The following is a 14,789-nucleotide window of genomic DNA, read 5'->3' as shown; positions in this document are numbered from 1 at the left end:
TGTTTAAAAAAATAATTGGAATAATAATAATAATAATCTTGAAAAAAATGAAAACCTATTTTATGATGATGATGGGGATTTAAATGTCTTTGTCTTGACTGATATGCATGATATTCCTTCTGCAAAAAGAAATTCAATACACTGTAAAGTTATATGTGATTCAATGTAATATAAACAAGATTATGATAATAATAAATAAATAAACTTAAAAAAAAAAGATCAACATGCTCCCAAATCAATCCTAGTCCCTAAATACCAAGTGTTAAGGTGAGTAAAGAAAAAGTTTCTAAAGTCTTTGATGAAAGGATTACAAACTGGAAACTCAGATCTTGCTTTAAATTTCAGGTGCTTGAACTCTGAGTCACTAAGTCCTTGGTAAATTTATTATGGTGTCTAGAACACAATGAAATTGGAAATGAATGATCATTACATGGGCAGCAGAAGGTAAAGCAAGTGTGACGTTGGCACATTTGAACTGTTTGTCGCAGATGCAATGGCAGGAGTGGAAGCAGGACCTGGAAGCCCAAGGTGTTCACAAGATGTTTATGAAACAGAAGTTGATTCGACATTGCTCAATGACTGCTAGGATTTTTACAATATTTCAGAGAAACAACAGTTAAATTCCATTATGAAGAACTTGGAGAAGATTCTGATAAAAAAGAAAAAAAGCCATTACATTTCGAGATGTTTCTTTCCTACCTACACTGTACCTTTTGATAGTTGTGTACTTTAGCTGCTGGTAGCTTGCTTTAGATTTTTCAGTGGGTTTCACTCCTGAAGAGGACATTCTACTATATTTTGCTGAGGGACAAAATTGGCTTTGACAAAGCAGGTGTGCAAATTAAACAAGAAGGTCATGGTATTCTCAAAGAGGAAGCACTGTTTCACCACAACCTCTCACCACACCAACTGAGACAGCAGAAAGAATTCTCACACAGCAGTGTTCTCAGAACCCCCATCAATCACTTGTTTATGTTTCTTTCAACAGATTTCACCCGTCATCTGTCTTGGAATAAATAATATTAGGGATTAATTTAGTAGGGATTTTTTTGTTGGAATAAAATAGATAACTATCTCTACCAACATTATGTAGTTTTTATATGAAAGGGGTCTTCAAAAAACTCACAAGAAAATGTGTATTATGTAAAATGTATATTATGTAAAAACTATGCATGGATTTCACTTGCTTATTTTTGCACCAAAGTAAGTTTCTACTTTTACATAGTTTTCCATGAATTTTAAAGTCTCCTTGTATAAGTGACTTAGAGGAGTAGAACCATGCTGAAAAACATTGACTTTCAAAGGATTAACAACATAGAAATCAATAACATATATGGTATTTTTTCAGACCCTGACACCTTTGTTTTTCTTTTGAGCCATAAGATTTGATAATTCATTCTTTCACTCAACCAGTTCTCATTTAAAAAAAAAAAGTCAATAATTTTCAAGAAAGCAAAATTGGAAAATCTGAAGTTATAGGGTTTTTCATTCTATATTCAAAATAAATATGCAGAAATCCTAAAAAGTATACTACCAAGAGGGTATTACTAAAACTTCATAAAGTAGGAATGAAAAGGCACCCATTTACCATCCATGAATATATTTGGTTAATTTAATCTTGATTAAAATTTTAAAACTGCATCTAGAGGTAGTGTAGTAAGGGTGCAAAATACTAGTTCTACCTACTGGTACTATCATGGCTCATTGAGGCCAAGTAAATTGAAGGGTCAAGATAATTATCTGTCTCCAAGAACAGATGGTGATTTTCCTCACATTGTTTTATTGGATTGTCTATGTTCCTCAAATGTACTACATAGTTCCCAACACAGTGCCATATAAAGTCCATGGTTGAAAGAGAGACATTGAAGCTACAGCACTCCTCCTGTGTCTTCTGTTTCTGCAGTAGATGTAGACACAATGACTAGCCTCTGGCATGGTGGAAGCAGTGATCACCCTGCCTTGCTGCTCAGGGGAAGTTTCTCTTTTTGTCCAGTTTGGGGACATAGTTTGGGTTAATAGTTCTTTAAGATCTAAATTAATTAAATGGCTCTGGATTAAAGGTCTGAACACACTTGCTATGTTTTGTACCAATGAGATCAGGGAGGGGAATTTCAGTGTCCATGCTTCCCTTTCCTACCTCTGCTCTCTAGAAGCATAGACACAGCTATAGGTTGTTAATTTGGTTTGAAAGCTAGTGGTTTTGTTTGCATTTACTCAAGTTCAAGGCCCTATTCCCACCTAGAAAAGAGTATGCAGCTCCATAAATACTTATTGATAGACTGTATTTCCATCCTCAAATCATGACGTGTGCCAACTCAACCTGCAGCCTATATGGAAGACGCCCAGCCCTGCCTTAAAAGTTGCTATTGGACCAGCAGATAGTGTAATAGTTACATTGCTAGACTCTCACATGGTCAACCATGGTTCGAGTCCCGGTCTGGGTGGCTTGAAACACACTGGGCATGTTCATGCATGCCCAAGATACCGAGAAGAGAAAGGAAGAGAAGAGATTGTGACATGGCCATCCTCCTTCAGGGGGAGTGATTTCTCACTTCCAGTCTCTCTGTCTCTCTAATGAGTGCATGCACCCTATAGCAAAAATACCTCTAAAATAAAATTTAAAAAAAAAAAAAAGGTGCTATTAAGGAATGAAACATGGCTCTCTGCCTACTACCAAATGACCCAGAATAAGTACATTGTCCAGAGTCCTCCATCTGGGCCAGGAAAAATCCTATTAAGGTTTTGATGAGGGTAAAAATCAGTCCAACAGACTAGTGAGAGAAATTTTGCCTCAGTCTACAACTCAGCTTGCACACTTCAGGTGTCTCACTTAAAATGAGAATGGAATTTGGTATGATGCACACCGGATCTTGGAGTGGCAGAGACAAGATCTCCCATCATTCTTAATATAGGCTTGCTTTTAGGGGAGTTAAAAACTCAGATGCAGTATCACTACTGGTGACTCTTTCTGGCAAATGCTGATTTTCAGCATATTTACATGTACCATTCCTGTTCTTTAAAATACTAAGTCCGTCTTCTTTTCATTTCCTTGAATTATTTGTTTAATTTCTTACCTGAGGTCCAGGTAAGGTACTCCCAAGGGATGTTTTGGAAACTTTTCTTTGTGTTTTATCTTCCAAGTCATGCTTACTTTTATAATTGCAAGTGGCTTAAGATTTAAAATGGGTAAGTTAAACAGAAAATAAATATAGAAAAATATTGGCAAATGACCTTTCTAAAATGACTCGTTCTGTTCCACTGCTATTAGAAAGAGTAGCATTAAGCAATGAGTGGTTTCGATAAAATGAGAAATCATAGATAAGATTGAAAACAGAGTGGAGTGATCTTGACTGAACCCAAGCTGCTAGAAGGGAGGCAACTGAATGTGACCAAATACGCTGTGAGGCACAAGTTACTTGAGATCTGATAGCTGTGCCCTGTGCCCCCATTAGATAGGAAGCAAAGTACCACCGGGGAAGACAAAGCTGATAGCTGCAACCTCGGCCTTGCTCAGAATCACATGCTCACTCTATGGCCCCAGTTAAACAGAGCGTGAGTCATACCCAGAATCAAAGACATGAATCTATCTAGAGCAGAAGGCTTGAAACCCACCATGCCCAGGAAACAGGGGCCCTCTCTTTAGCCACATCTACAGAGATGCAGGCTGCAAAAAATATGGATAATTTTTCTGTACATCTTTTCACAACAAGTTCTGGCTTTCTATATAATTTCTACATATTTCTTTATAAATTTGATATCTTTGTTATCTAGGTTATACTTCCATATAAACCTAGATAACAAATCTGATGGAAAACCAGACTTGTATAATCTAGAAATAAAAAAAAAAAACACAAAAACTACCTTCCTGTGTTATGGACATGTGCCCATCCTCAAGAGAAGGGTCCCTTGAGACCCTTCAAATGAGAGTTGAGCACAACAGGAAACAAAGTAAGATGCTCTAGTTTAATACTACTGTAATTTTCATCTGACAGCATCTCTTTTCATAATTTTTACATTAGTGAATATCCTGCTATCAATTTTTAAGTTTGTGAAAATAAAAAGTAAACAAGTATAATGGTATAAAACATGGCAAGTATGTTCAGACCCTTAATCCAGAGCCACTGAAATAATTTAGATCTAAAAGGGACTATTAACCCAATCTATGTCCCAAACTAGAGAAAAAGAGAAACTTTCCCTGAGCATCAAAGCAGGATGATCACTGCCTCCAACAACCATGCCAGAGGCTAGTCATCATGTCTATATCTGGCCCCACAAACAGAAAACGCAGAAGGCGTGCTGTAGCTTCAATGTCTCTTTTTGTCAGTAGTTGGAGCTGCTTCTGCTTTCAAGTTGCCTTTCATGGAGAGATTCCCAGACATCAATGATCTGAAACCAAATCTTAGTTGCTGGGAGGGAGAGGCTTTGCTCCAGAAGTGTCAAGATGGAGAATCTGCTTTGAGGTATAGCTAGATCCCAGTCTATGCAAACCAACTTCTTTGTGCTAGTGAGAACCTCAACATGATTGGCAGACATCTGGGAAGGAGAGAGAAATGTTCTACCAGGTGAAGTTTACTGGTATGATCTGCCCACCCACAGGGGTGTCCCATGTAAAAGCTTAGAGCACTCCCTACCCTCAAAACTTCAACCACAGGACTACTTTACCTGATTATGGATCTTGCTCAACAAAATGGCTTCCATTTTCACACCAGTCTTTAAAACGACAAGAAAGTCATTTTAAATCTAATTGTCAAATCACAGTTTCCCTAAACCCTGGGCAGTGAAACTCAAGATTCAGTTGTAGAAATTGGGCTAACATGTGCTCTCTCTCTGGTCTCTACATTGGGATTGAAGCATTCAAAGATTTAAAATTACTCATAAATAGATAAATTCTCTCACTTAAAACTGGAAAATCTATCAGGAGGTGGAGAAAGATTTTAACTAAATGGGAGAGGGTTACAATTAAATTATTCCAATTTTCATTAATGATCAGGGAGGAAACCGAAAGTTGATTAGACTCTTACATAGTACTAGGAACTTTATAGAAGTCATTTGATTAATCCTTATTTTGGAGCAAAGGAGACAGCCTCAGAGAAGGTAAGCTCAGAGTTAACAACTTTGGTGTCTTTATTTCTGCCCCTTCCTTTACCCCATAAAATGCAAGGTGTGGACATGAAGTGAACATTAAATCAAGCATGATCCTGGTTTTTGAAATGTAATCATTTGGAGCCATGTGGCGGTTCCCAAGGCCTGGTTTCCAGGTCACACATTTAGAGCTTCCAGGCAGTTCTCATCATGACGATGAAGTACACATCGGTGTCAATGGACGCACTCACGCCAGCATAGTAGTTCATAAACTCCTCAGGGGTTACCTGCAGTGGAAAAGTTAGAAACAAAAACAAAACTTTGCTTCTTGCTCTCCATGGAGGCCCATCTTCTCTACCTGTAAACGGAGGGAAAAGGAGCAAGGAGGTTTTTGTGTGCATGATCAAGGCTGAGGAATAGATCTAAAGCTCAAGAAACAGTGGAATTGAGGACAGTGGTACAGTGGTACAGGGGGAAAGAGGAAGCAACTTTTTAATATGTCCAAACCAACCTAAATGGAAAGTGAGGTGCAGGTAGTCATTTTTAAGAGCAGGAGCCCACCAATTCAGAGAAGTGAGCCTGAAACACAGAATAAGAAACAAGTGTTCTTTAACCGTAGTTATTAATACTGTCTTTCTGTCAGAAACATCATTTCCTTGTGTCAGGATAAGCAATACTTTAACTTTTTTAAAAAAATGGAGTTCTAGCCTGTGGATAAAGAAACAGATTTCAAGTTAAACACTCCTAGATTGCAGGCATATCTAAGATATGAATTACTTATTCAAAGCTCAGAATAAGTGAAAATATCTCCTATTCTACCTGCCTCCTCATACACCACATACTCCAAGTTCTCTCTCCATTCTCAGCCTACGACTTTCTCCTGGAAATAATAACTAATGTGTTCACCTATGGAAGGATATTATATTACCTTTGGGGGGGGGAGAAGAAAAAACTGTTATCAGTCTTATTTTTAATAAATATAGGTGATGTGTATACTCTAATTCAACCATATTGGGCAGACATGATCAGTTGATTCAAGGAAACAATTGTCTTATTGTTTAATGTCAATGGCCTGTTAACTTAACCCGAAGTACGAATCTGCTTATATGGGAGGACATAGACATAACAATGACGGTCATTTTGGAAATTTGTTGTTTTCTTGTTAGCCCTCAACTTTCAGTGCTCATGAGGGTTTAAAAACATCACAAGATGAGGGACCAGCAGATGGCGTAATGGTTATGTTGCTGAACACCCATGTAGTTGACTATGGTTTGAGTTTCAAACTCAACAAATTAAAACACACGCCAGGTGCATGTGCATGCGTGCCCAAGACTCTGAGAGGAGAATGGAAGAAAAAAGATGTGGTGTGGCCATCCCCCCTTGAGGGGGGTGATTTCTCACTTTCTGTCTCTGTGTCTCTTTCTGTCTCTCCAGAGAGCACACATGCCCTATAGCAAAAAAATTTCTCAAAAAAAAAAAACACACACACACACACAAGAAGAGAAATCTATAAATTATTCAAAACCTCTTCCTAGTTTATAATAACAAATTCATTTCTCACCAATATTTTGGAAACATGCCTGCTTCTTCCAAGAATCATGAGGTGACCATTTGCCTTTTTTGCTATTATAAGCGAACAAAAAAAAATGTCACGGAATCCATAGTTCTCTCTCTTTCGTAGCACCCCTAGTCCCCCATAGAACAGTGAAATTAGGAAGAAAGGCATTAGACTGAACTACTACTACCTGAGCCAGGCTTACAGTGGTCTGTCAATACAAACAAACTGTTTATGTGTAGTGCCTTTGTTAAAAATTAGAAGACCATCAGTGTCCTCCTTTCTTGGATTTCTTTCTTCTTTTCTTCCTTCGGATTCTCCATCTGTTTTCTAATTCCACCACTAAATTGTTAAGTTCCACACATACTTATTATACTCTTTCTCTACTTCTGGTGATAGGTGAGGCATCAGGGCAATGTCTCCACATGGTCCACAACCACTTGTGTAGAATCACCTGAGATGCTTGTCCTAAAAGCAGATTCCCAGGCACTGCCCACTTCTACTGAGTTAGAATGTCTGGAACAGGTAGTTATGAAATTTTCTGGGTTTTTTTTTCTTTTATCCAAGCATCTCAGTCAATTGTTATAGACGTCACTGTTTGAGACTATCAAAGATGATTAAGATCAAGACCCAATCTTCAAAGAGCTGACAGACTGGTAGAGGAGTCAAAAAGCAAGTGGATAGTTTCAACACCAGATAGCAAGTGAAGTGATAAAGTTATACAAAGAACCATGACCATTTTAACTGCGCACTTTAACTTGACTATTTCAATTAACTGAAAATTTTTAAAACACTGACAAATTCCTTTTTAGTATCGTTATTATTGTTTATCTCTGTTTATACCCAAAAAATACAGCTAGAAATCTGATATGGAATTCTATGGAAGCCTTTGCTTTTCTGATATAGGCTCTGCCCCTTCCTCATCCCTTCCTCCTCCTTTCCTTTGTCCTGCTACCTAAACTCAGCTGTACTGTCTGAAGTTAAGCAGCCACCTTGAGATCACAAGGGAAAGGTCAAGAGTATAACAAAGATTTCAGTCCTATCATCTTTAAGCCACATTCTAAACATTTAAACATTCTAATGATGTAGAATGCAAAAGAAAACATTTCCACTCATTTAATAAAATTTTCCAACTTGCTATCGAAAGAAATCCCTCAATGATACAACAAGATATGTTTGAGACTAATATTGTCACCCAATCCCTCAATCTCAAGCTCTCCCAATGGTGCAGGGTGACCTGGAGCTGAGTTGGTTCGGAATGAAAAATGAAGAAGGAATCAGAGGTGGAAATAAAACACGTGCGGTGTAACCCCATCTGAAAGGCAGACAGGTACTGGGAGTGGCTTGAATCACAAATTCTCTAATCTCCCAAAGTTTTCCTCATGGTAGTAAGTTACTATTCAGTAATAGTAACTATTACTATTTAATTCTGTTATTTGACATTAGAATAAAAACAGGAAAATGGACACCTTGGCTTCCAGCAGACCTCTTTACTCTGCTACCCTTATTTGAGAGGGCACATATTATATATAGGGGATGGGGAAGTACACCTATATCTTTAGGAGGGGGGTGATAAAATGATCTGATTCACAATACAGAACACAGTCTCTTTTTCTCAGCTCCAAACTGATTAGAAAATCCCAAAGCAAGTTTAAGTTATCTACATACATTAGTAATATACCTAAAATATTTTTCAATTATTTATTTGTGATTATAAAGCAATATATACACATAAAAATTCAAAATCTAGATATTAAAGAAATAAGAAGTCTCTTGGGGTGAGGTTGAAGGTTAGAATACTAGAAACAGTGCAGGAGGAGGGTGAAAATGGAGGGTGTAAGGGGGGGAAATCAAGGGGAAAAAAGAAAGAAGCAAAACATTTAAGGGACACAAAAATGGAAAATTATCTGTTGATGATAATGTGTATGGTAATATCTTTGAACCAATATGTAGTGTGTTCATGACGGGAAAATCCGTGTGGTATGCTGTAATGATATACAATGGTTGAATATAAATATGTAAATATATATATGTAAATGAATGCTCAAAAAATTCAAAAAGAAAGAAAAGAATGTGAGTGGGGAAGGCTCATTTCCATGTTATTTGATTGTTTTCAGAGCTCATCCAAAGGCTTCTGATTATGCTCAGGCTGCTCTAAGAGCAGCATGTGGAGCATCAGTACAGTACCGATGAGCTCAAACTCTATGACTGCTACAAACCCCAGTAAAGTTTATAGCTACTTGAGAGCTCTGCCTAGATTATTAAAAATTCACAAGTTTAAATACTGTTTTAGGCTAGAGACCATGCTCAATTTTTTTTTACATTATTCTAAATTTTATCTTCTTTGAATACAATTAAGCCATAATTGAGTACACTGACTTCCCATGTAGATGTTTCACCATAAGAAATCTTAATTTGCAAAATAATTCAATTTGTAAAATGTAATTTAGGTGCTAATTATTCTCTTTATAAAAAGAATTTACACGGAGTTCTTCTACAGGAACGATTCATATGCATTGAAAATATGATTCAATGTGCAAAAGTTTGAATCAGTCACCATTTCTCAGAAATATTTTTATTATGTCTGCTAATTGAGATATAGCTGTAAAACTCTTACTTAGCACAATGCTTAGTTTGTTAGGGGGGCTCAATAAATGTTGCCCAGATTCATTATGATGCTCAATGAGGTTTATGTGCATGTCATATTCAGGAATCAAAAGCCAGGGACTTTTGAAACTTTTAGAGCTAAAGCTCCTAAATATGAATGCATATGAGTCATCTGGCACATTTATTAAAAACATAAATCCTTGGACCCCACCCAAAACACAATTGGACTTTATGGTTCCATGGTACAGCCAGCAATCTGCATTATTCATGTATATCCCCCAGTTGGATTATGAATGACCAGAGGTGAGTATTAATAGAAGGTCTGTGATATTCAGGTGTCTTCAAATGCTGTAACTGCTGAAAACCTCAGTAATCTCTGTGAGTATCTGAGAGAAGAAGTGGCTTATTCAGATGAATGTCAAAAGGGGAGGGGTGGGGACTTTAAATCAGCTGAATCACAACAACTGATTATTTTGACTTGGGTTAGAGAGAAAAGGGCCGCTGAGGTTTCCCCTAAGGATGAGGAGGAACCACCTGCAGAAAGGAAGCAGTGACACCCTGGGATCCATGTAGAGTTGGGCTATTTGGGGGAAATGGCAGTTAGCTATTTTTCTACTGACATCTCAGAGATCAAAGGCTATTGGAAGAAAACATTCAGTTCTGTTTTTTCTGTCCCTAGGCAATTGGCTGCCCTACAGCATCTAACTCATCCCCCCTCCTGTCTCCACCACCTTTAAAAAAATCTACCTCCATAATCCCTCAGCCTAAAATGGAGGATATTTCTCCATTACCGAATGGACAATGTCAACAGGAAATAAAGAAAAGGCCCCTATCCATCATTCACCCTTTGCTAGAAGAACTTATCACAAAGTTTCATGGAAATGTTGGAGAAATTCCTTACAGAAGCAGAAGCTAAAGGTTTGTATTCTCTTCCCATAACCACCACCTCTTCTTTCTGTCCACTATCCCTCTAATCTTTTCCTGTCTAGCACAGGTTAACAGGTAAAGCACCGTACAGCTCAGCTACTGTTGTGGCCAAGAAGAGAATCCCCCTGTCCTAACACCATAATCCTTAGAGTTCATTCTAGGCTTAAAAGTTCCATTAATAGCTACTGATAAAAAGTAGATTACATTATAGAGTTATCATTCCTCACCCTGCCGAGCTATGGGCATTTTTAACTTGAAGATTAAAGTCAATGGATAAGGGGTAGGTGCTTTTGTTTTCAAGTTCTCTATAGTTCAGAAGTGCAAGTTAATGTCAAAGCATACTGAAGAATAAATCAGAATAAATTCTATGATGTCATTCCCTTAACCAAAAGCTGCTTTTTAAATGGTATAGCTAAGTATGATGACAAATGGCTCATAAGGGGGAATGTAAAAAATCACTGAGACATTTTGAAAGGCCTTGTAAATCTGTTCCAAAAAAATTGAATTATGGTCTCATTGTTAATATGTTTTATTACAGTCCCATTCATTGGAATATGCTTACCTATGTATGATAAATATGGTAACCAAGAAATGAAGTCTTTAATAAAATACTACATTCTCCAGGTAATGGGTAACTAGCTGTGTGTGGATCCCCTATGAATGCATGTGCCTGTGAGTGTGTATACATGCTGCACAAACACCCACATATTTTATTACTTTAGCTTTCAACTTTCTATATGGTCTCCTATTAACAATAAATATGATATCAATATATTGAGATTTTTAAGGCTTTGGACCTATTTGTCATTCACGATTCAAATTAGATAGAAGAAATTGCACTTTGATTAAACTTTTTTTACTTACCAGTCCATCTTTGTCATAGGGTGAATCAAAGTTATCCAAAAATTTCCTGAAAACTTGTTCCTCGGTCCATTCTCCATTCTGGTACTTTGGATGGTGTTTTACATTATACACCCCACGAAGATCTTCGATTGTTATAACGCCATCTCCAGTTTTATCTAACTTTCTGAAAGCTTGCATAATTACCTCTTTTCTGGCTCTAGACATTGGAGGCTAGATAAATAAATAAAAAAAAATATGTGGACATACACAAGAAAATGAGGTTTTTTTTATATCATATGTGATAAAATATCCTGTTCACATCAATGATGTGAAATAGTCTGTGTGCAGTTAAAGGACATGCATAACAAAGACTCCAAAAAGCCCCTGAATCTTTTCACAGTCTCCTGCCCATACCCTCTAGAGTGTACTAACAACTTCTGAACACAAAACCTCAAAATAGCCAACCTAAACCACGTGAAAGCCAAACTCAGCAGATATGCTGATTCATGAAGTCACTTACTCTTAATGTGAGAAGAAATTCATTGAAATCTATTGTTCCACTTCCATCTTTATCAAACTTCCGGAAAAGCTCTTCAGCCTCTTCCTTTTCCATGACCACAGCATAATCATTTAATCCTTTCACAAATTCTTTGAAGTCAAGAGTTCGATTGTTATTGTCATCCATAATCCGAAATACTCTGAAGAAAAAAAATTGAAAATTATGCAAAAAAGTGGAAAGACATACTATGTTTCTGGATTGGAAGAATTAATATAATCAAAGTGTCAATTCAACCCAAATTAATCTATATATTTAATACAACTCCAATTAAATTACCAGAGACATTCTTCACATATTTAGAAAAAAATCACAGAATTTGTCTGGAATCATAAAAGACTCCATATTGCCAAAGCAATACCACACAAGATGAGTAGAATAGGAGGTATCTCACTCCCTGGCCCCATAATATATTACAAAGCTGTTTTGATTATCAAAACAGCATGGTACTGACACAAAGCAGGCATGTAGACCAATGAAACTGAATAGAAACCACAGAAATAACTCTAAAACATATAGCCAACTGATTTTTGACAAAAGGCACCAGACAATCCACTGAGGAATAGAAACTCTCTTTAGCAAATGGTGCTGGAAAAACTGAGTATCCACCTGCAGAAAGATGAAACTAGATGCCTATTTCTCACCACTAACAAAATTCAACTCTAAATGGATCAAAGACCTAAACCTAAGCCCTCAAATTATAAAAATACTGGTGGAAAACACAGCGGAAACTCTTGGAAACATCAGAGTAGGCAAAGAGTTCTTAAATAAGACCCCAAAAGTGATAATCCCAAAAACAGACAAATGGATAACATCAGATCAAAAAGCTTCTGCACAGCAAAAGAAACAGTAATTATAGTGAAGAGACAATCCTCAGAATGGAAGATGATATTTGTAAACTATGCCTCGGATAAGGGACTGATAACCAAAATACACAGGGAACTCAAGCAGCTTAGCCACCCCCCCCCAAAAAAAAAAACAATCAACCTAATTGAAAGATGGGTAAATAAGCCGAATAGAAAATTCTATGTAAGACATATGAACAGCCAAATAGTTTAAGAAAAAATGCTCCACATCACTTAACATAAGGGAGATGCAAATCAAAACCAGATGAGATCCCACCTAACCCCTGTCAGAATGGCTAAGATTTAAAAAATATAGAATGGTAAGTGCTGACAAGGCTGTGGAGAAACGAAAACTCTCCTACACTGTTGGTGAAAATATAAATTAGTATAGCCACTGTGGAGAACAATATAGAGATTCCTCAAAGACCTACAAATAGAAATACCATATGATTCAGCAATTCCACTCCTGGGTATCTACCCAAAGGATAGGAATACACGCAGTCAGTAAAACACTTGCACATGAATGTTTACTGTGGCATTATTTACAACTGCTAAGACATGGAACCAACCCAAATGTCCACAAACAGATGAATGGATTGAAAAAGTGTGGCACATATACACTACAGAATGCTACTCAGCCACAAAAAAACACAATGAGACCCTGGTAGTTAATGAAAAGCAGATGCATATGGAAGATTTACTGCTAAGTGAAGAAAGCCAACTATTAAAGAGAGGCATTGTATGTTCCCATTCAATATATATTGAATGTCTGACTCTATGGCAGAAACTGAAAGATTGGAAGGTATAAAGGCATGGAGAGCAATTGTGAATACTAGAGACAGTGTGGGAGGAGAGAGGGGAAGGGAGGGAAACATGGGGGGAAAAGAAAGAAGAAAACATGTAAGGGACTCAAAAATGAAAAATTATCTGTTGATGATAATAAGTATGGCAATATCTTTGACTGAACCAATATACAGTGCATTCATGATGGAAAAATTCATTTGAGGTGTATGTGTATACACACACACACACACACACACATATACACAAGTGGGGGGGAGGAAGTCCCACAAGTTGTAACTGTAAAGATTTAAAACAGAAAAACTCTTTCAAAGTTTTTGAAGTAAAATACAGAAGTCTTAGATTCTTCTCTGCACTCTTTCTCCCAAATTTGAAGAGCCTCTTTCCAGACTATAATTAAAAAAAAAAAAACTTTAAACACACAAACACAGTATGAACACATGTACAGTGTATGATTCTAATTATGTGATACTATTAAAAAAGGCAAAACTATGGTGACAGTAAAAAGAGGGAGGGGTAGAAAGAGGTAAATTGATAAAGCACAAAGAATTTTTAGGGTAATGAAACTATTCTGTGTGATACCGTAATTGTGGATATAAGACATTATACATTTGCTAAAACCCACAAAACTTCACAGCACCAAGAGTAAACCTTAATGTTTGCATAGTTTTTTTTTAAGTCATTTGGAAAGTCAAGGCATCCCAGGAAGGAACACACATAGTGACAAAAAACCTCATTGTATTACAGAAGTATGAAATAACATCACTGAAAGGAGTGGGGAAAAAAAGTGCTGAAATGATTAGAATCTGCAAAACTAAAGGAAATAAACACATCACTATAAGTTATCTGAAAGCATCATTTCCTATAGAAATATGAATTAACAATTCTGATATTGGTTACATATAAAAATATTTACAGAGAAACCAAATAGTGGCACATGGGTAAACATGATGCTCTGTGAGGCAGACCTACATGGGAAGGTTGCTGATTTATGGACCGAGACCTTCCTTAGGATCCTAGCACATTTGTGCTCTTGGGGGTGGATCGCAGCCTGAGGACCCTGTTGGAGATGCTGTACTATATCTCTTTCTCATTCTCTTTCTCTCTCTTTCACTCATTCCTTCTGGGGTAAGTGAGTATACTTGATATACTTAGAAACAATAACAACCCTATAATAGAAAACACACCTAGAGCCTAGGTCTTTTTTTTTCATACCATTCTCCAGTAGGAAGAACAGGATTCCTTAGAGAAACAATTGATTCTAGGATTGGAGTATGAAATACTGAAGATGAACTTGAGGCATCTTGTAGTACTGAAAAATAAGAAAGTGCTAAAAAATAAATAAATTTTAAAAACCATATTGATGAGACTACCTCAAAGGGACACAAAAGTCAACTTAAAAAGCTCCCAAAGTGGGAACCAGCAGTTAGCGTAATGGCTATGTCGCAGGACTCCCACGTAGTCGACCACGGTTCGCGTACTGGACCCAGTGGCTTAAAACTCAATTCTTCCGGGCGCGTGTGCGTGCGTGCCCAAGATCCTGAGAGGAGAATGGAGGAGAAGGGATCGTGGC

At 37.1% G+C, this 14,789-nt stretch overlaps 1 protein-coding gene across 2 annotated transcripts in view; it reads right to left on the bottom strand.

Annotated features, from left to right (window-relative positions):
* Positions 1-5,106: 5,106 nt before the first annotated feature.
* Positions 5,107-14,789, bottom strand: part of CAPSL (calcyphosine like) — a 29,401-nt gene continuing 19,718 nt past the window's right edge. For both annotated transcript variants that reach the window (XM_006156328.2, XM_006156327.2), the window contains exons 3-5: positions 11,535-11,712; positions 11,036-11,245; positions 5,107-5,369 (exon numbers count right to left, since the gene is read on the bottom strand). In XM_006156328.2, the coding sequence (XP_006156390.1) occupies positions 5,268-5,369; positions 11,036-11,245; positions 11,535-11,712 (490 nt within the window). In that variant the 3' untranslated portion in view covers positions 5,107-5,267. The remainder of the gene's footprint in view (positions 5,370-11,035; positions 11,246-11,534; positions 11,713-14,789) is intronic.

This window comes from Tupaia chinensis, unplaced genomic scaffold (genome assembly GCF_000334495.1).
Source record: "Tupaia chinensis unplaced genomic scaffold, TupChi_1.0 Scaffold000489_1, whole genome shotgun sequence".
Taxonomy (NCBI): domain Eukaryota; kingdom Metazoa; phylum Chordata; class Mammalia; order Scandentia; family Tupaiidae; genus Tupaia; species Tupaia belangeri.
Note: the sequence above shows the minus strand (reverse complement) of the source record. Positions and strands in the feature narration are given on the sequence as shown.